The sequence below is a fragment of the Caretta caretta genome, chromosome 10 (genome assembly GCF_965140235.1).
Source record: "Caretta caretta isolate rCarCar2 chromosome 10, rCarCar1.hap1, whole genome shotgun sequence".
Taxonomy (NCBI): Eukaryota; Metazoa; Chordata; order Testudines; family Cheloniidae; genus Caretta; species Caretta caretta.
The window spans coordinates 78159306-78178206 of NC_134215.1; the positions used below are offsets into that span (position 1 = coordinate 78159306).

General features: G+C 45.6%; 1 protein-coding gene across 4 annotated transcripts in view; it reads left to right on the forward strand.

The window, feature by feature from the left end:
* The window catches only part of ANKDD1A (ankyrin repeat and death domain containing 1A), a 30995-nt gene extending 12551 nt beyond the window's left edge, over window positions 1-18444 (forward strand). The window contains exons 5-15 of one of the 4 annotated variants that reach the window (XM_048866721.2): window positions 2023-2127; window positions 3722-3820; window positions 4810-4908; window positions 7446-7544; window positions 8143-8241; window positions 9565-9663; window positions 10411-10509; window positions 12922-13017; window positions 15165-15366; window positions 17229-17360; window positions 17856-18442. In XM_048866721.2, the coding sequence (XP_048722678.2) occupies window positions 2023-2127; window positions 3722-3820; window positions 4810-4908; window positions 7446-7544; window positions 8143-8241; window positions 9565-9663; window positions 10411-10509; window positions 12922-13017; window positions 15165-15366; window positions 17229-17360; window positions 17856-17917 (1191 nt within the window). In that variant the 3' untranslated portion in view covers window positions 17918-18442. Of the gene's footprint in view, window positions 1-2022; window positions 2128-3721; window positions 3821-4809; window positions 4909-7445; window positions 7545-8142; window positions 8242-9564; window positions 9664-10410; window positions 10510-12921; window positions 13018-15164; window positions 15367-17228; window positions 17361-17855 lie in introns of all 4 variants that reach the window. The other 3 variants (XM_048866720.2, XM_075133213.1, XM_048866722.2) reach the window with 3 other exon arrangements.
* The last annotated feature ends 457 nt before the right edge of the window (window positions 18445-18901 follow it).

Below are 18901 nucleotides of genomic sequence, written 5' to 3' on the forward strand. Positions count from 1 at the left end.
TACAGTGGGGAAAACCTGGGAGTGCTGAGAAAGCAGGAACCAGGAAATGACTAGGAAACCTGACCTTTGTAAGCACTGCGGGGCTGTCTACATTGAGGACCCTGTTGCAGGGGTTGCTTTTGAGCTTCCGCACAGAGCATGATAGTTGTACCCGTACCAGTGTCTTCTGAAGCATCTGTCTCATAGTTCTAATGCCATTAGTCCTCCTCTTACATGATTCCATGGCTATCTGGGGGTGTGTGGATCTTATCATTCATTTCTGTAATATTATAAGAAGAATATACCCATGGGCTTAAATCGAGCTATAGCCCTTCCTCCTTGCCATGGGCAATAAACTCCTCCAGATCTCTCAGCAGTCAAATATGTGTAGCAAACCCAGGGGAATATGACGGTCCGTATTCTGTGCTGTATCACTGCTTTTGAGAGACGTGATTGGGTGTCGTATCGCGACTTCACATTCCCCCACACCCAGACTCATGCCATCTGTATACATGACATTCCTGCTGAAGGAAGGTCACTTCCCAGAGGAGTGTTATAAAATTAATTCTTGTTACATTATGTCACGGTTATGGTGTTTGCACAGTCTGGCTGCTCTGGTGATGAGGGTGTGACACGCAGGAGCATCTGTAAGAGGTTGATGGTTAAAGGTTATTACCTCCCGTGACATGGCAGGGGCAGCAGCCAGCGATTCCAATAGCTGCTGTTCCCTCTGCGATATCTGACATTCGACTCCATCCTCTCTGAAGAGGATCTGGCCTGGAGAGTGGACTTTTTAGCCAAGCTGCAGGGAATTTTGGGGATTCAACCTAAATGAGTTGAAGTGGCCTTCCCAGTTTGGAGCTGTTCTAATCTCTGCTGGAAACCTTTGAAACCGGCATGTCTGTGTGTTGGGAACTTGTATTTTTATGAGAGAGGTCCACAAGCCAGTACACCCACCCTGCACAACAGAGAACACGAACCTTTCACTAACAATGAAATCAGAAGACTTGAGCCATTTTTATGGCAACTATACAAAACAGCTAGAGATAGACAGTGAGTTTATTATCGTGATGGGACAGCTTCTTTGTGATTGTACATTTTTTGCCCAGTCTATGATAAACACATGCTGTAAACCCCCCTGACTGTGTAATGCAGGGAAAGATTTACATGGCATTAGGAAGAAACATTGCAACACTCACTACTATTATCAGCTGCTTTAGTCCCTCTCATCAGCTGTTGGTATTCTGTACTAATTTTAGAGAGGAGATACGGTATAATGGTTGGAGTGGGGGAGTAGCTGTCCAGGTTCTGTTCCTGACTCTGACTCAGTGTATGGCTGGGTAAATTACTTCATCTCTTCGCATCTAGGTTCATCTGTAAAATGGCTACAATAATTTTTGCTGCAAAGCTGTATACGGCTTTATCAGCTCAGGTTTGTATGGCACTTTGAAAGCGTAAAATGGAAGGTGCTATAGAAACGGACAATATTACAGTTGAACCTCAGAGTTACAAACACCTGGAGAATGGAGATTGTTCGTAACTCTGAAATGTTCGTAACGCTGAACAAAACATTATGGTCGTTCTTTCAAAAGTTTACAACGGAACAGTGACTTAATACAGCTTTGAAGCTTTACTATGCAGAAGAAACATGCTACTTTCCCTTTACTTTTTTAGTAGTTTATGTTTAACACAGCACTGTACTGTATTTGCCTTTTATTTTATTTTTTGGTCTCTCCTGCTGCCTGATTGTGTACCTCTGGTTCCAAATGAGGTGCGTGGTTGACTAGTCAGCTCGTAACTCTGGGGTTCATAACTCTGAGGTCCTACTGTATTAATAAATAAGCAGTAGATGTGTTTAAAAATCAACCTCAGGTGGGCCAGAGCACGTCTGTTCATAGGAGCAGTGAGCAGCCATCTGCAGCACATTCTGACCGAGCTGCTAGGTGGTGCCACCCAGGTTTTCTAACAGGAACAAGCTGTTAAAAAAAATCAAGCAATTCAGTTGTCGATTCAGTAAAGAAGTGTGGTTTCCTCCCTCTGCAGAACGGCAGGAACCTGCTGCACTGTGCAGCTCAGAGAGGGCACATCAATGTGATGGAGTTCATTATGGAGGACCTGGAGGACGTGCATGTGGATAAGACAGACAAGGTAGCAAGATGCTGGACCACTTCCAGTTTCATAGGGCCTGATCTTGCTCCATTGACATTAATGGGAACATTCCCATGGACTTCAACAGGAGCAGGATCAAGTCCTCAGGGCCAGATTTTGCACTCAGATGCACACAGAGGGCAAATCTGGGTTGTGGCTTTAAGAACATAGCAGGGCTGACTCCTCATTCACACCCAGATTCTTGATACCTTTACTGATGTTAAATAACACCTCACTCTAACAATACTGCATGCCTATGAAAGTCAATGACGCCACTCATGGAGTAAGGTGTTAGACAACATGGGCAAGGGAAGCAGTGTAGCCTAGCACACAGGACACTTGACTGTTACTGAGGAGATCAGGGTTCAATTCCCAGACCTGCCACCGGTTTGTTGGGTGACCCTGGGCAAGTCACTTCCCTCTCTGAGCCTCAGTTTCCTCATCTGTAAAATGAGGATAATGATACTGACCTCATTTGTGAAGTGCTTTGAGATGTATGGATGAAAAGTGCTATGTAGGAGCTGGGGATTATTAATATTACAGGTATCACACTCCAACCTCTGGTTCTCAAGCAAAGGCCTGCAGCAGGAGGTGAATCTTATATCCCACCAGGGCTTTGGATCTATGCTCTGGCTCTGCTCCAGCTCCAGGCAAAAACCTGCAGTTCCACTGCTCTGGAGCTGCTCCGCGCTCCAGCTCCTGGCTCCGCTCCAAAGCCCTGAATCCCACCTCAACGGTGATTTGACTCTGGCTCCAATCAGTAGAGAATTCTACAGCTAACACCCTCTCTCCCATGCTAGTCCCTTGGAGTTTCAATCCAGGTTCCATTAATTGAAGCCTGCTTCCCTAACATAGCTGATGCAGTGGGGCATGGGTAATAGTTTCCTTTTCTTATTACTGTATCTCCCACAGGTCTTTTACTGATTGATTGCTGCCGACGTGTTCAAGGTGCAGGCCTTTTTTTCAATCTGTTAATAAAGAAAGCACTTGCATTCACAAGGCACAACTCCAGCACCACATCCTGCCCTCCTGCACACAGAACCCTCACTGATGTCAATAGCAACCCTTTCTTTCCTTACCACACAATTCCTGTAGTGATCCATTCGCTTTGCTGCTCAGAAAAAGTGGGTTGAACATGCAAATTACCTTTAGCCGAAACCTTTATTAAAATAAATGACTCACCAGATAATTGATGCTGCAGATTATTTTCCTTTTCTCTTTTTTAAACTGTAGTTTCCTTGTGATAAGCCTTTTACTTTCCCCTCTTCCTGTGAAATAAATATTGAGATTAACTTGCCCTTTTATTGTGCCAGATGAAACCAAAGTACACCAAAATGTTCATACCCGGGCGTGGTTCAGATCAGCTTGTTTCTATAGGATCACATCCAAATTTAAAACAAAAAATGTTTTGATACTGGTGATTTATATTATCACCTTTAAGTTACAGCACTAATAACTGGGGCTTGAAATACAACCAGCCTGCCAGGATATGAGTATTCACAGAGACATTATTTTTGGGCCTTTAGCAAAAATCATGGTGTTTGTGCTTTCCCAGTTTTCCACATTTCTCCTTTCTTTTTTCTTTTACCTAAAGATGGACAAGACGGCGTTTCATCTGGCTGCAGAGCATGGGAGGTTAGAAGTGGTGGAGTTCCTGATTGGGTCAGGTTGTAGTCACAGTGTTAAAGACAAGGTATGGAAAGCAAAAACCATTGGACAGGGCCAGAGAAATGTAACCAGGGACTAGATGGCTCGAGGGACTGTTAATGGGATACGGAGCTGGGTGGCTGGCTGAAATCTAGCGCAGGTGGGTTGTGAGCATAAGCTCATCAGCTAGTCGCACAGTCGTCTGCAGTGTCTGTGCCAAGGAAATTTCCGCCCAGCTGTTTGCAGTCCAAGTACACCACGGTAGTGGTGTAGTGGGGCAAGGACAGGGGTGACACGCTTCCCTGAGCTTTCTGGATGTCATAACTCTAAGGTACATTGTGATGAAGTTGCAACCTGACTCTACCAGAAAAAGCCGTCCCATTGGCTTGTCTGCAGGTAGATGGTAGGCCCCTAGTGGGGAGAAGGACACAGTGGGATTTCTATGCTTGGGCCCAGACTGAGAGGAATGACAGATGAAAGGATCATCTGTTCAGTCACCTAGATCAAGGAATGTACATACTCCTATGATTTGCTGAACATTAGGGGCACTCCTATATTATGGTTATGGGAGATGTCTCAGTAACTAGACAGATAAAGGAGACAGAAGACATTTGCCCCATTCAGAGAAGGTCCACGAGACCAATGCACCATCGCTCGTGAGGGTGAAATCTGAGGCATTACTGACACTACAGTGATAACAAGATTCTGCTGCAATGGGGGACTGATACGCGTTCCATAACAGTAATAATTCACATCACCTAGGATATAAATTTGGGAATCTGGGAGAAGCATATTATTGTTACAAAGTAATGTTCTATGTATATTAAGAGACTCCTAAACCTCCCTTTGATGCACTAAAGCATTTTCATCAGAATTTGATAGTTTTTTTTCTTAAATGATGATTAGTAGATAAGAGAATGACTACAAGAATTGCGGTCAGATGAAATCACCCTAAATATTGGTTTGCAGAGAGTTGCTTTGTCTGGGTACTTGATCATGCAGTTTATTTACACACAAAGCAATGTTTATTTGCAGGAAAAGAACACAGCCCTACATTTGGCTGCTAAAAATGGGCACCCCACAGTGCTGCAGAAGATTGTGGAAATTGGACTAAGCCTAGAAGAAAAGAACATGGTGAGTGCAAAACAAACCAGACCAGAGCCTCCCTTTCATCCTTAGAGGTGATCTCCCACGCCAGCTGATTTAACCAACTCTACTGGCCAGGACTGATGGGGACTGTAATGAGGTTAACCGGGGCTTGTCTCTCTCTGGGGCGGCGGGGACCCCCATTGCCTCATTAAGTTTGGGAGGAGGTCTAGCAGGGAATTAGTCCGGCCAAAGGAGTCTTCCTCCACGGCCTCTGTGAGGGCAGAAACAACACAGTTAGTTGGCAGCCCAGGTCTTAGGTCAGGGCGGGGCAATCGTGAGTCAGGTGCTCAGACCCTCTGGCTGGGGCTGGGCAAGAACAGTATATAACCAAGGAGGCAAGGTCCTAGGTCAGGGCAATGGTAAATCAGGTGCTCAGGCCCTCAGGCAGGGGCTGGGCAAGAACAGTTTATCCACAGCAAGCCCAGGCCCTGGGTCCAAAGGCCTGGGAGAGGGGGAGATGGCCACCTGCGAGTTAGGGTGGCAGGGGGGACGCAGGCCCTCCCACTCCACTGCATCCCAGCCCGGGGCCCTAGCAGCAGCAGAAGACCGGCTGTGTCAGTGGGGATCCTGGCCGCAACACACTGACATGGGTTCTGGCAGTGCTGCAGCCAGACTAGGGTCGGCTGCCCCCGGTCTACTTCCAGAGTCCCCCTCTTAAGGGACCTGGGTCAGGGTGGTGTCCTCGGGGGTTCCAGCACAATGGGTTCCTCAGGATCGCTGGTGCAGGGCAGGCTTGGCCACTCCTCCAGGTAGCTGGCCTGGGGCAGGCTTGGCCAGCCCTTGTGTCTGCCATAGGTCGCTGGGGCTTCCCAACCAGGAGAGAGGCTGGAGGCGTCTGGTCTCCCCTGCGGCTGCTCTCTCAGTGAGCTCTGGGGTTGGGTCTTTATACTTCTTCTGCCACGCCTGACCCTCTAGGGGGTGAGCTCAGAACTCCCGGGCTCCGCCCACTCCGGTGTCTGGAGGGGCTGGTCACTCTCTGGGGCAGCGGAGACCCACACCGCCTCACTACAGGGACTGTATCTCGAACAAGTTTATGTAGCTATCTGGTTTTATTTAAAATGCACTGATCCAAAGTGCTGGGCATGTGTACAGAATATCAGTGAAAGACAAAATACCTGTTGGACCAACAGCCAAGACCAAAATCCCTCATTGTGACGCTTGTTTATCTTCTCACCCCTGCACATTCGGGATGCCTAAGCAGCTAATGAATTTTGTTTTAAAATAAATCTTGCTGAAACAATGTTGACTTAGTCACTGAACGAAATCACCCTTCTATCTGAGATCTTTCTCTCTACAGACGAACATCGAAAGTGTCTGTGATTGGAACATAGTTAAGGCTTTCTGGTTTTTTGAGGTTTATGCATTTCATTTTGGGTGTTTATTTTCTTAGCAATTTTTGATTTTTATGTAATGTCCAGAAATCGGGAGATTCAGGGATTTCTCCTTGAATATACAGTAATATATAGTGTAATGAGTAATCTCTTTGTAATGTTCCCTAGTGCAACAACAGTACTGGTTCAAACAGCACTACGTTAAAGCACGTTAGGGAACCTTTAGTGCACACCAGCAGGGTCTACATGGACCAATTAATGTAAAACACATTAACGTGCTTCAGAAATCATGCTCCCGTAGTCTACATTACTGCTCCATGTAGACAAGCCCTTAGATACATGGAAGCATTTCTGCTGTTTATTGGACAAACAAAAACAAAAAAAAAATCAGTATTGGGGATATTTTGTCAGTTAAAACCTAAACTCAGAAGACCTAAACATAGTTAAAACCCTGCATAGCAAATACTGGCTCAGTAAAGTCCTTAACAATTGCAGGGCACACTACTAGTTAAGTTTATCAGCGTTCCCCTTATACCCTATTTAACGCTCTCTTTGCGGAGTAAATAAGATTCTGGTAAGGTGACATTTGATACTCCCTGGGAGTACATGTTTTAATTATTTTATTATAGTGTGTTCTTGTTGATGCACAAAAACATCTTTAGATCACATTAAGATTGTGACCTTGTTTAATCAAAGCTAGTAAATTACAGGGTTAGGCATGGAGTCCTTTTCAAACTCACTCTTTTGTACCTAGGTAGAATTGCACTAGCTAATACGTGTGGGTAAAATCACTTTGCTTACAGACCCGGGGGCAGATGGATTAAAGAACAGTGTATTAGATATGACTGATCAGAACATTCAGAGTCCCATGCTACACGCAAAACGGCCACTGCAGTCAGTATGGAGCGAGGATGTCACTGTATTGTTAGCATGTGTGTGTTAATTTCCTTCCCTTTTCTAACTGTAGTCTGGAGGGAGAATGAATCCCTGGTCCTTAGAACCATGATTTTAAACACATCAGGGGTTCGGAAGACAAGTTGCCAAAGAAGCCCAAGTTAATGAGTGGATTCTCCCGCCCCACAGCTGTGGCTTGTCCTTCCCTATGAAACAGAGAGTAACACTTGCTTTATTAGAGGCTCTAACAGCCTAAGCTAGCATGCCCATGTCAAGCTTGTTCTGCTGTGTTTCCAGGAAGGTCTGACTGCTCTGCACTTGGCTGTGGAGGGAGGCCACTACGACTGCGTGAAACTCCTCTTGGAAGCTGGTTGTGACGTTAATGCCCAAACCCAGGTGAGCAGGAACGGTCTGAAGATGATTTTGTCTCTGAGCACCTCACGTTCGTGCTACCTGTAGCAACCGTGTGGCTGGCACAGCCTTTCACATGAGGTCAGCAATGCACACACAGGGCTAATCTCCATTCACCTTCTGGAATGCTACCTCTGTTAATAAAGTATCGGTGCAGGTGGAAAAGCCATTTGCCAAAAGGCGAGGCGAAACTCATCTGAATTTTGTATCTTAGAGAAGATTCCCTCTAAATGGGTCAGTCCTGCATTCCTTGTACCTCCAAAACTCCTGATTTCACTGCAGGGCATGGGCAATCAAGGCCATTCAACCAAATCGTTGCATTCCCATGTGAAAGTGGCTATGGCTTTGGTTGTGGAGCTAGCCAGTTGAAATCTATCATCCTAGTATTGTCGCATCCTTAACTGTGTGCACTGATTTCCTCCCTTGCTCCACAGTGGAAGGAATGCAGGGAGAACTCTTGGGGTGGCCTCTAAAACAACAGGGATCACTGGGAAGCAGAACGAACAGAGGCCCCGCTGGAAATACGTCCTTTGGCTTGATAAAAGGTCCCAACTAATATCAGCTATGTTGCTGTCTTTCTCAGAAAGCGATGACCTGCCTTCATTATGCAGCACTCCATGGCTATGAAGACATGGCCAGGATCCTTGTTGATGCAGGAATCTACATAGATGCAGTTAATCATGTAAGTCACATTAAATGGCTTTAAGCATTGATGAACAGATAGAGCCAAATTCCAGCTTTCTTTTCTTGGTAAAAAAATTCGAGGCTCAATTCAACACTGCAAAAGTATGTATTGCTACGAGCCCGTATTGTGGCTAATCACAGCACTCCATTCAGCCAAGGCAAGATCTGCGTCGGGGAAAACATGTCCTCTGATTCTGGGCCCTGCCTGAAAATGCCCCTGGGCAGCTCAGTTATGGAGTGCTTACCATACGGAGGGTCCCTTCATGTCGCGGGGCCAGAATTGGGTAGAAAACTGCTGCTCCCTCAGGCCACCCTGAGTCTGCGTGCACCTGTGTGTAGACTATCACCAGCCATTGTCAAGAGAGCTGGTTCCAAGAAAGCAGAGTTGAGTTGCTAGTTGACAACAGTAGCTGCAAGCTTGTTCCCACTGACTTCAGCGGGAAGGCGGCTAAACCTAGCCGTACATCATTCCCTTGCAGAACCTGGAACAATCCCGGCTGCAGTTTATACATTAAGCCAAAGGCTGCATGAATGGAAGTTAAGTTTCAGAAGTAGCCATTGTGTTCCAGCCAAGATGCCCTTGCTGTTAGGAACCAGGATGTAGGCTGTCTGGCCTAGTGGGCAGAGCAGGCATCCAGGTCAGAGAATGGAAGCGGGGGTAAGAGCCAGAGTCAACTGCCAAGTCCCAGAGCTAGGGGGTTGAGCCAGAGTCAGGACCAGTAATCAAAGATAAGGATCGGAGCTGGGGTCGGATACCAAATGCCAGAGCCAAGGGTGGAGCCAGAAGTCAGAACACGGGGGCAGAGCCAGGATTGGTAGCCAGTGGTCAGGAACAAGGTGAAAGGGCAGGAACTGGAGAGTGGCATGGATCAGACACGGAGCAGGAGCAAGGCGGGAGCGAGGAGCTGGTCAGGAGCAGGGCTGGATCAGAATTGCAGGAGGCAGGCAAGAGCAGGGGCCAACGTGGAGGCAGCAGCAGGAAGTCTGCACAGCTGCTCAGACAGCCCACGTGGTTCACTTCCTGGCTTAGGTAGCGGGTATGAGCCAATCAGGCAGCTGCAGGCCTTGGGGGCTCCGATAGACCGTCCTGTGGTGATTGACTTTCCAGGTTTAACAAGATGGTGCTTTGCTCATCTCCGTTGGTGCTGACAAGTTAGCGTCAGCAAGCCATGGCCCTCATAGCCCCAGGATGCAGACCTACATCCTTGGATCCTTACATTCCCCCCCTACAAGCAGACTCCAGGACCCCAAGCTGTGTGCGAGCTAGAGACCCCAATGTCTTTTCCCCCTCATATGCAAATAATGCACCTTCTTCCCACAGCAACATGCATCAGCCATGCACATTGCAGTGCTGCAGAACTTCCCAGCCATTGTTAAACTCCTCATCGACGCAGAGTGCAACTTGGACATCCCAGATGAAGTAAGGCTCGGAACCCTTCCATCTCTGAGACGTGAACCACATTCACCGAGGTTTTAAATCAGCCAGTTCTGAGCAGGAGTGGGGAAAAGAACAACGCTTTTAAATGTGGAAAACGTGGAAGTTCAGGTCCTGAAACATGAAAACAGCTGAATTGTTCACATTTTCCAAGCAAATGCAGGGCCTGGCCCTGCAAGTGCTCTCTGTGCATGGGATTCCTATTGAGTTCCTTGGGTGATCGAGACACAAAGTTTGCCAATTCAGCCCCTCACCTCTGAGCTGTACACAAAGAGAGAATTTCAGCACAGAAGGATATTTTGAGACAGTTAAGAATGACTGAAAATGGGGGGTAAGGTTGGATTTATCACCCAGCATTTGATTTTAGTTATTATTCATTCTACTCTTGCAGTTATCTCAATGCACGCTTGCTTGCTTCATGCCTGCATCAAATTGCCACATTATTTTGTTTGGTTTCTTTTAAATTTCCTGGGATTTTCCAGAAGTCCTTCAGTATGAAAAAAAATCACTACAGGGGTATTCATATTGACCTGTGGCCTTACGTGCCATAGAATGTTGATGGGAGAATTACATGGACGTTGAATGGGCATGAGGGAGTACGGAACATGCTCCTCTGTTCACACTTAGCCTTGTCTCCCAGTACTGTTATAAATGGCCATGTTTCTTCCCACCGTTCCTGGCCAGCATTTCCTCCCAGGTATTTCATCTTGCTTCTGCTTTCTTTTCACACAGAGGCAGCAGACACCACTCCATATTGCTGCAGAACACGGGAGACAAGACATAGCTGAGATGATTCTCATAGCAGGAGTTAATTTGAAGTTAATTGATAAGGTAAACATCCTTAGGGATGGGGTAGATGCGTGGGGATTGGGAGGAAAGCCATGTTTTGTTTGATCTCAGCCCATGAGTAAAACTGACAGTGTTCTTAACACACTAACATTTTCACAGCGTAAACAGTTAAAATAATGCTTTTTGGGGAGAGAGCAGAGGGTGTTGAATTTTTGAAGGGGATGTGAATGAGTCTTAGAAAAGTACAGGGTAGTTCACGCTTTGCTATGCAAAGTTCTCAGACCCAACTCCTGCTCCTGCCACATATCTTCACTTATACTAACTGAACAATGTTCTTCTGTGACAATCATAAATAACAAAGTATTGGGATTATAGTGCAAAGAAACATTTTAATGGGTAAAAAAAATAAAAGATCCAGTGTGTGTAAATCTGAAATACCCAGCATTCAGTGCTCTGCTTGCTGGGGAGAAAAAAGAAACCCCAGAACTCCAATTAACTAAAAGAATTTTAAGACGATCTGGCAAATTCTGTTCTTTGTTCTGAGAGTGTAGCTGGACATATTTGCATGTGTAGGAAGAAAACTCAAGAGCATTCAGCCACAGGTTAATATCAGAGCTACAATTCGCTATAAAGTTAAACAACAGCAGGTTTTATAAACAAAAACCAAATCCAATGACTTAGCCTTAGGTACAGAACCGAAATAACTGTTTGTTGTTGCCATCATCTGGCAGCTCTTGGAACTAGAGCAGTGGTGCTCAACCTTTCCAGACTACTGTACCCCTTTCAGGAGTCTGATTTGTCTTGGGAACCTCCAAACTTAAAAACTACTTGCTTACAAAACCAGACATAAAAATACAAAAGTGTCACAGCAAACCATGACTGAAACATTGCTGGTGTTCTCATTTTTACCATATAATTATAAAATAAATCAATTGGAATATAAATATTGTACTTCCATTTCAGTATATCGTACATAGAGCCGTGTAAACAAGTCATTGTCTGTATGAAATGTTAGTTTGTACTGACTTCGCTAGTGCTTTTTAAGTAGCCTGTTGTAAAACTAGGTAAATCTCTAGATGAGTTGATGTACCGCCTGGAAGACCTCTGCATCCCCCCGGGGTACACGTCTCCCTGGTTGAGACCCACTGAACTGGAGGAAGACACTGCACAGAGAAAACGTGCTTGCTATATTGAGGACATTTTATCCTCGGTACAAAGTGAGAACTCTTCATTACCAAAAAGCCAACCCCAACACAGAATTCCTCTCCTGGTATGCTGCATTTATTTCTGATAGATTAGATAGATAGATTAGATAGCTATTCCAGTCCCATTCCTATCTATCTATGCACACACAGAGTTCATGCAACATACTGTTCATACATTAATAGTCAAACTGACCTGTGTCGTTTTCTAGGAGATGGTTTCTGTTCATACACGAATTGCAGAACTTTGTGGGATTACACAGATCAGTTCCGATTCATACACCTCAATGAATCTGTTGAACAAAGGGCCATAGTTTGTCTTGGACTTAACATGTAGTACTGGGTTGTGCCCTCGGAGACACGGGTGCAAGCGTTCGTTACTCTGTGAATGTCTGTAAAGTGCTTTGAAGCCCCCTATTCTCTCAGTGGTGAAATCGGAGACATTTCGGGCCAAGCTGTGCTTGCTCCTGCCTGGGGGGGAGAGGGCACGCAGAGAGGGCATGGTTGCTGTCGGAGAGAGGTATAGGGAACCTGGATCTGGGCGGGGCACCAGGCAATTAGCAAAGCTACCACTGGGCTCCCAGAGCGGAAGAGAAGGTGAGCACTGAGTGGCATTCAGCACTTCGAGTGACCAGCTGGGTTTGGAGAGTGGCTAGAGCCTGCCCCCTGCACTTAGTGCTCAGTGGTGCAGCAAGTGCCATTCTGAGACTCCCTCTCGCACCCCGTGGAGGCACTAGGCTTGCAAGGCACCCAAATCTACCTTGCCTATATAAATGTTGCTGATCCCCTTAGTTTGGCTTCTGTAAACCCTGCTCCTGTAACAACAGGTAAAAATAATTTTGCTTTATCCTCTTAAAGAGCTGGGAATAAAGTAATGGCGGATCACATTTGTCTAGCACCAGTGGTAAGTGGGGTGTTTCAGCTCCCCCGTATGATGGAAGCTCCGTAATCACTGCAGATTGATGAAATGGCAGGATGGTCCAGTGGTTAACGTGCTGGCCTAGGACATGCGTTCAAGTCCCAGCTCCACCCCAGACTCCTTGTGTAACCACTGAGACATCACTTGTGTCTCTCTGGGCCTCAGTTTCCTATCTGTAAACTGGGGATAATAGCATAATCCGTACATTCAAGACTGGGAGGTGCTCAAAGACTATGGTGACAGGGGGGTCTGATTAGTCTCTTAAAGAGACAAATGGCAAATATATATTTTGGGCACAACATTTTTTTTTTTTTTAAATCCCCTCAATTTCAGCAAGGAAAAACATCCCTGGATGTAGCTGCCCGGGGCAACCATATCAACTTGGCGGACATGATTATCAAAGCGGATCGATTTTACAAATGGGAGAAGGTAGGCATCATACACTGAGCCGAGTACCCTGAAAAGCATCCTTTCTATGGAGGCAATTCTCTGTGCTCACTGGAACGAGGGAAAGAGAAATGCAGAAGATCCATGGCAAACAGCTCTCTGTTTTCACTGCCCCGTTAGAAAAACAAACAACAAAGCAGCCCACAACTGTACCAAAGACTTTGCTTATTAATATAGGAGTCCCTGCTGTTAAATATCCCAGGCTGCACTGGGAGGAAGGGAAGCTGGATTTTCACAGATATTTAGTTACCAAAAGATCCAGATTGGTGCCTAGTGGGAGTTTATAAAGCACCTAAGCAGGTTACGCATCTAGCCCCCATTGAAAGTCAAAGGGAGTTAGACACTGTCACAACTCCCAGTCAAGCGCTCCCTCTTTGCCACTCACCAGACTGCTGTGAGGGGATCCCGCCAGTGAATCCCCCAATGTTTTAAGCCTCTGGAGTCTGAATAGATCCCATGCACTGTTCCTATCTTGGGACCCCTAGACAATGCTCTTGGTATCGTCTACCTAGCAGCCCCTCCTAAGAGCTCAGACCTCGCAGTCCAACTGCTTAGTCCCTGGAACCAATGCTGACCCCCCAAGATACGCTCATAGCTTAACACCTTCTTCCAAAACTCCTGCTGCGTGAGTATTCTGGCTATAGTTTACTGCTCGCAGGGGCACGTGCTAGGTGTAGCAAATAACGTACAGACACTCTGCACAGGATCCTAACACATTATTGCTCTTTCTTTAATAGCACGAGACACACAAAGTTCTAAAAAAAAAATAAATCCGACCAGGAATGCCCTGGAGTCTCCAGGAATTAAAGATCGTCATGTGATGAAACCTCCAAAACTACGTCCATCCAAAATCAGCAAACCTAGCACCTTCTTACCTCAGTTCCCCCACCACTCCAAAGTCTTCTGGGGGATGGGGCGTCTGGGGTCATCCAGCGTCTTCCTGTTGCAGTGCACGGCTTGGGTTCAGAAACACAGAGCCTTCTCCCCCACCTCACTTCTTCTCTCTTTGCCAGTCCATCCCCTTCCTTCTACCTGCCCAAAACTTCCTGTCCGTCTCCCCTCCACCCCCCCATGAGTTATAACTGCCTGCTTTGTCAGCCCTGTCTCCAAGCTGGAGAATTTCAGCTCTCTCCACTTCCCGACTTCCTTCAGACCAGAGGAAGAAGTATCATTCTCCCAACTCAAACAAACCCGTTAGCCCAAGGTGCTTCACTGAGTAGACCATGGCTGAGTTCTAACGGCCCAACATTGTCCCTTTCTGGGAGGTACGCTTGTCAGCATGGTAGATACACACCGACAGAGGGACATTCCTGATACCGCAGCTTTCATAGCAACACGATATTATCAGCCAGAGTTCTTAAATTGTAAATAGGTTTCCCAGATCACCCTCCCAAGCAGCACCTAACCTGTTTAGGCCTTCTTGTAAATCCCAGCAGGAGTTCTTGGAGGATGGTCTTGTAGTGAAGGCCTAGAGCCAGGCTATCGGATTCTATTCCAGGCCCTTAGACAGGCTACCTGTGTGGCCTTGGGCAGACACTTGCCTCCATCACAGGCATTTGTGAGCTTTCATTCATGTTGCTGAAGCATGTTATTCAAGAGCATCAGACAGAAGGCGCTGTAGAAATGCAAATTGTTACCTACATGGGCTTCTGTAGCCAGGATGCCATTAACAAGATTTATTAACCCACGGAATTGGGCCAGGATGAAATAGGACAGTTAGTAAAACAGAAACATGCTGTGTCAGAATGAATTTAAGCTGCCCCAGGGGCAAGGCTGTCGGATATTACAGACCGGCCATTACAAACAAAAGCATGGTGAGTCTATTGCTGGAAGAGCACCTGGGCGTTTTAGTCCAGGAAACGTTACTAAGGATGATGCTACTGCTAACAACCCAGTGTTAGTTTCCTGTTGTCATCAGAGCATCAGCCTGTGGAACATTATAGCCTCTAATCAGGTAATGCGGAGAGAGGGCTTAGTTCAGCACAGCACTGCTAGCAGGAAAGTTAAATTGCTTTTTGGAAGTGAAGGGATTCATTGTTCAGGGTTGTGATATTGTGGGGGTGGGAGTGGTCTCTGACCCTAAAAGAAATGTGAAGCCTCACACTGAAACTCCTATTTTAACATTGTAGGACAGTCTCAACAGTGACTCTGACTCCTGGGTGGCAAAACACTTAACCTTTAAACAAGATCACAGGCTGGAAACGCAGCACATTCGCTCAGTGATGTGGAGATTAGCTACTAAATACCTCAAACCCAACGAATGGAAGAAGCTTGCACATTACTGGAAATTCACAGATGCACATATCAGAGCCATTGAGCAGCAGTGGGCAGGTATAAAGCAGATGGCCTCTCATCTCCACCAAGCATTTCCATCCCTTTAATCTATCTATTGCTAGTAGATAATTCTCCAACAGTGGCACTGGGCCACATGCTAAGGAAGCCACCTGGTTCAGATGGAGCAGCCACAAGATCGCGTTTGAAATGCTTTATAAAATAAATACGAAAATGTGTACTCACCTGAAAATGGCTAGTAGGAAAATCCACAGCTCCTAAACAAGGGGCCTGCTTCCTCTCCCTGGCTGCTAGAGAGACAGCCCAAGCATAGGAGTCCTTGTCCCTAAAGCGAAACTTGATTGCTGTAACTGACAAAGCAAGAGAGGTCTGAACACCTTTCTACAGAGAGAGGGCATTTTCAGGCAAGCGGATAAACATTCCTTACTGTTCTGCACAGGGAGACCACAGACTTTCAACAGAGAGATTTTATTAGTGGTGCCCTGGTCTTAAGGGGAGCCAGCTTCCACCAAAGACCCTGGCCCCACTGGGCCGGTTTGTCCTTGGCTTGCCCCTCTGGTAATTAGGAGTAGACCTAGAGAAAAGCATTTGGAGGGCCACCAAAGAGAAACCTGCACTGCGACCCCGGCAACGTATGCCTGCCCTTCCAGGGAACAGGCAGTGTTCATTTTCCCTTTTGGCTCAGCACACGGAGAACTATGGGGGCAGTTAGAAGGGTATGTCAGGACAGACTGCATTCTGAGCTTGGAAATATCCCTGTGTTTGGAAATCACAGCTCTGAGTGGAAGCATGGAAAAGCCTAAAGAGTCATACATTTGAACAAAACATACTCAGCCAAATTCAGTCATTTACTTGCAGATGGCTTTCAGAAAACTTCCAGTTCAAGGGCCTGGGTTGCCATAAATAATTATGTGAAGTCCCGCCCCCCCCCTTTTTTTTTTGCAGCCTATTCCATTAAATCTTTGACATTACTTTGGATGTGGTACCAAGACTTTTAAGGGGCCAGATTTCTTGTTGAAGCCAACCTATTTTGACCCAATCCTTTCAGCTAACCACAATTTCATTCACTTTCCCCTGAGGTCCGTGCCTTGTTTCCTACTCCTGTTTTGCCAGGGAGCAGCAGTTGTGGATTAAGAGTGTAAGCAAAGACAGAGGTGCTCTGAAATTCACACTATGAAGGTTACAAGAATGTCACTGCTGAGATATTTTCAGACAAGATGTAAGCATGACCCATTAAAAGAGACATACATTTGTCCCATCAGTAAGAGACTGTAACCCTTAGTGTGCTCAGATAGATTAGGCCAATAGATCGGAGTAGAGACCATTCTCTTTCCTGCAACTTTGTTCTCTCTCTTAGAAACCTTCTAAATACCTGTGCAGCTTTTGAGCTCTGTCCTTCCAGGAGAGCAGGGAATGCTGCCAGGGCAGCAGTTAAGATGTGTCCCCTCCTGCAGAGCCAGACATAGAACAGTGCAGAAAGGGGAAGAGGGGGCTCTGGTTTCAGGGACCTGAGAAAGTTATTCAGCAAAATAGCAGAACATGAAGTACTTACACCTACAAAATGCAGACTACTATAGCACCAACCCATTCTGTCCCGGCCGACTGCAGAACCAGTGTGCTACCTGGTGTGAGTGCAGGCAGCTGAGAGTCCAAATGGTTTAAGAAGTTGGAGTTGCTGTTTAAAGAGCAGGTTTGTTTAATTTCCATCTCGGATCGCTTCAATTAAAAAAAAAAAGTAGCATGGCTGGGCAGCAAATAGGGCCAAATTTACCCTCACATCCATTCACTCAGTTCCCACCACCGCTGAAGGGAGTTCCACGGGTATCACGCCAGAACTGGACGCAGTCTGCGGCCACCATGCAGAGTGAAATATGGTTTCATCCATGTATCATTCTTACCAGGTACTAAAAGCTACAGGGAGCATGGCCACAGAATGTTGCTTATTTGGCTTCATGGTGTGATCATAGCAGGAGAAAATCCAATCAAAGGACTATACGAAGGCCTGGTGGGGATTTGTAGAAGAGACTTAGCAGGTAACAATCCATCACTTTCCTTTTCCTTTGAGTAATACAAACTTAGCACCATTTGAATTAACCTTTTAATACATCTATATTTAATTTCTATAGCTGTTGCGTAATGTAAGTACAGCCAGTCCTTTTTCTAAATAGAGTCTTAAGCTATTAACATCCTCAAAGTCCTCAGGAAGTTGTCTTTTCCCCGCCTTGTTTTATCAAGTATGCACATTTATACATACTGCTGGGCTGTTTCTCCTGCCGCTTTGTATCTCCCATTTGCCAGAAGCATTTACTAGAGCAAAAATACCCACACCCAGACACGTAGACCCTCCTTTAAGTAACTAGGATTAAAAACCAGACTGAGTAGACACCCCTCAGGAGTAAAATTAAAAAAAAAAGAAAACATCAGCACTGATGTTAAGCTGCCACTCAGCACAAAGGTACAAGTGATATTTCTCATTCTGCTTCCCCTAATGGGTGAGAGGAAAAACACCTATGATGTTTGTTTTACAGAAAGCATTAGGAAAAAGGCAAATGCAGAATCCACTTCTCCAAGGAAGTGTACAGCAATGTAACAACTGAAGGGGAAATGACTGTACGATGCTGCCTCAGCTGGTTTCCCCCTAGAACCACAGCGATTGAACCGGAATCATTGAACTATTCACTAAAAAGTGGCCATAAAACTTTTAAGGGCTTCTTTGTCATGACAAGTGGCACTTCTGCTGCTTCCACTTGAGTTCAGGTAAACGAGGAGACACATCAGCACATGCTAATCGTTTTAAAACATCTTTATACAAATGTGGGGTTTATTTGCTGTTGCATAGATGCTGGTGACTATAATACAAGCTAGGTGAAGTCTCATTTGTGATACTGTGACTACGTTTCAATCAGGACTCTGATATTTTCTTACTGTAATTTGTTTACATCTCATTTTTTGTATGTATAATTTTTTTAATTTTTTTTTTTAAATAAGTTACAAAGGGGAGAACCTTTCTATTTAACATGTAGTAAGTTGTGTTCTTTACCCAAACCTCTTCAGTTTTTGTCTGTGTCACCTGTGGTTTATTGTTGGAGGAATGCTCAATTGTTTAGCTGCTGGTGTCAATACATTTGTTGTGGGGTGGGGAGGTTGGGGGGGGGGGGGGATGTTATCTGGACTGTATGAAAAAAAGGGATCAGGTTTTGGATCCCAAAGCCTCAACAGTTTCTCATTAGCTGGCATTTGAAAGGCTACAAATTCCATAGTGCTGTGCAATTGAATGTTTGTTATTTAGAATCTGCCCTTTCCAAGGTTAAAGTCATACTATAGATTTGAGCCATCTTCACACAAATACACAATTTAGGGAAACCAAAGTACAGTTTTGTTAGAGAGTCAATACTTTTCCAATTCATTTTTACCTTATATAGATGAACCGCTTACTTTTTGTGCTCTAAAAGTGCACAACTCAAAAGCGAGAGGGATTTGAAGAGTCAATTCCCCTCCTTGGCACATAAACATCTGCATATTCCCTAAAGGGAAAAATGTCAGCATATGCACTAATATGTTATCACCACACAGG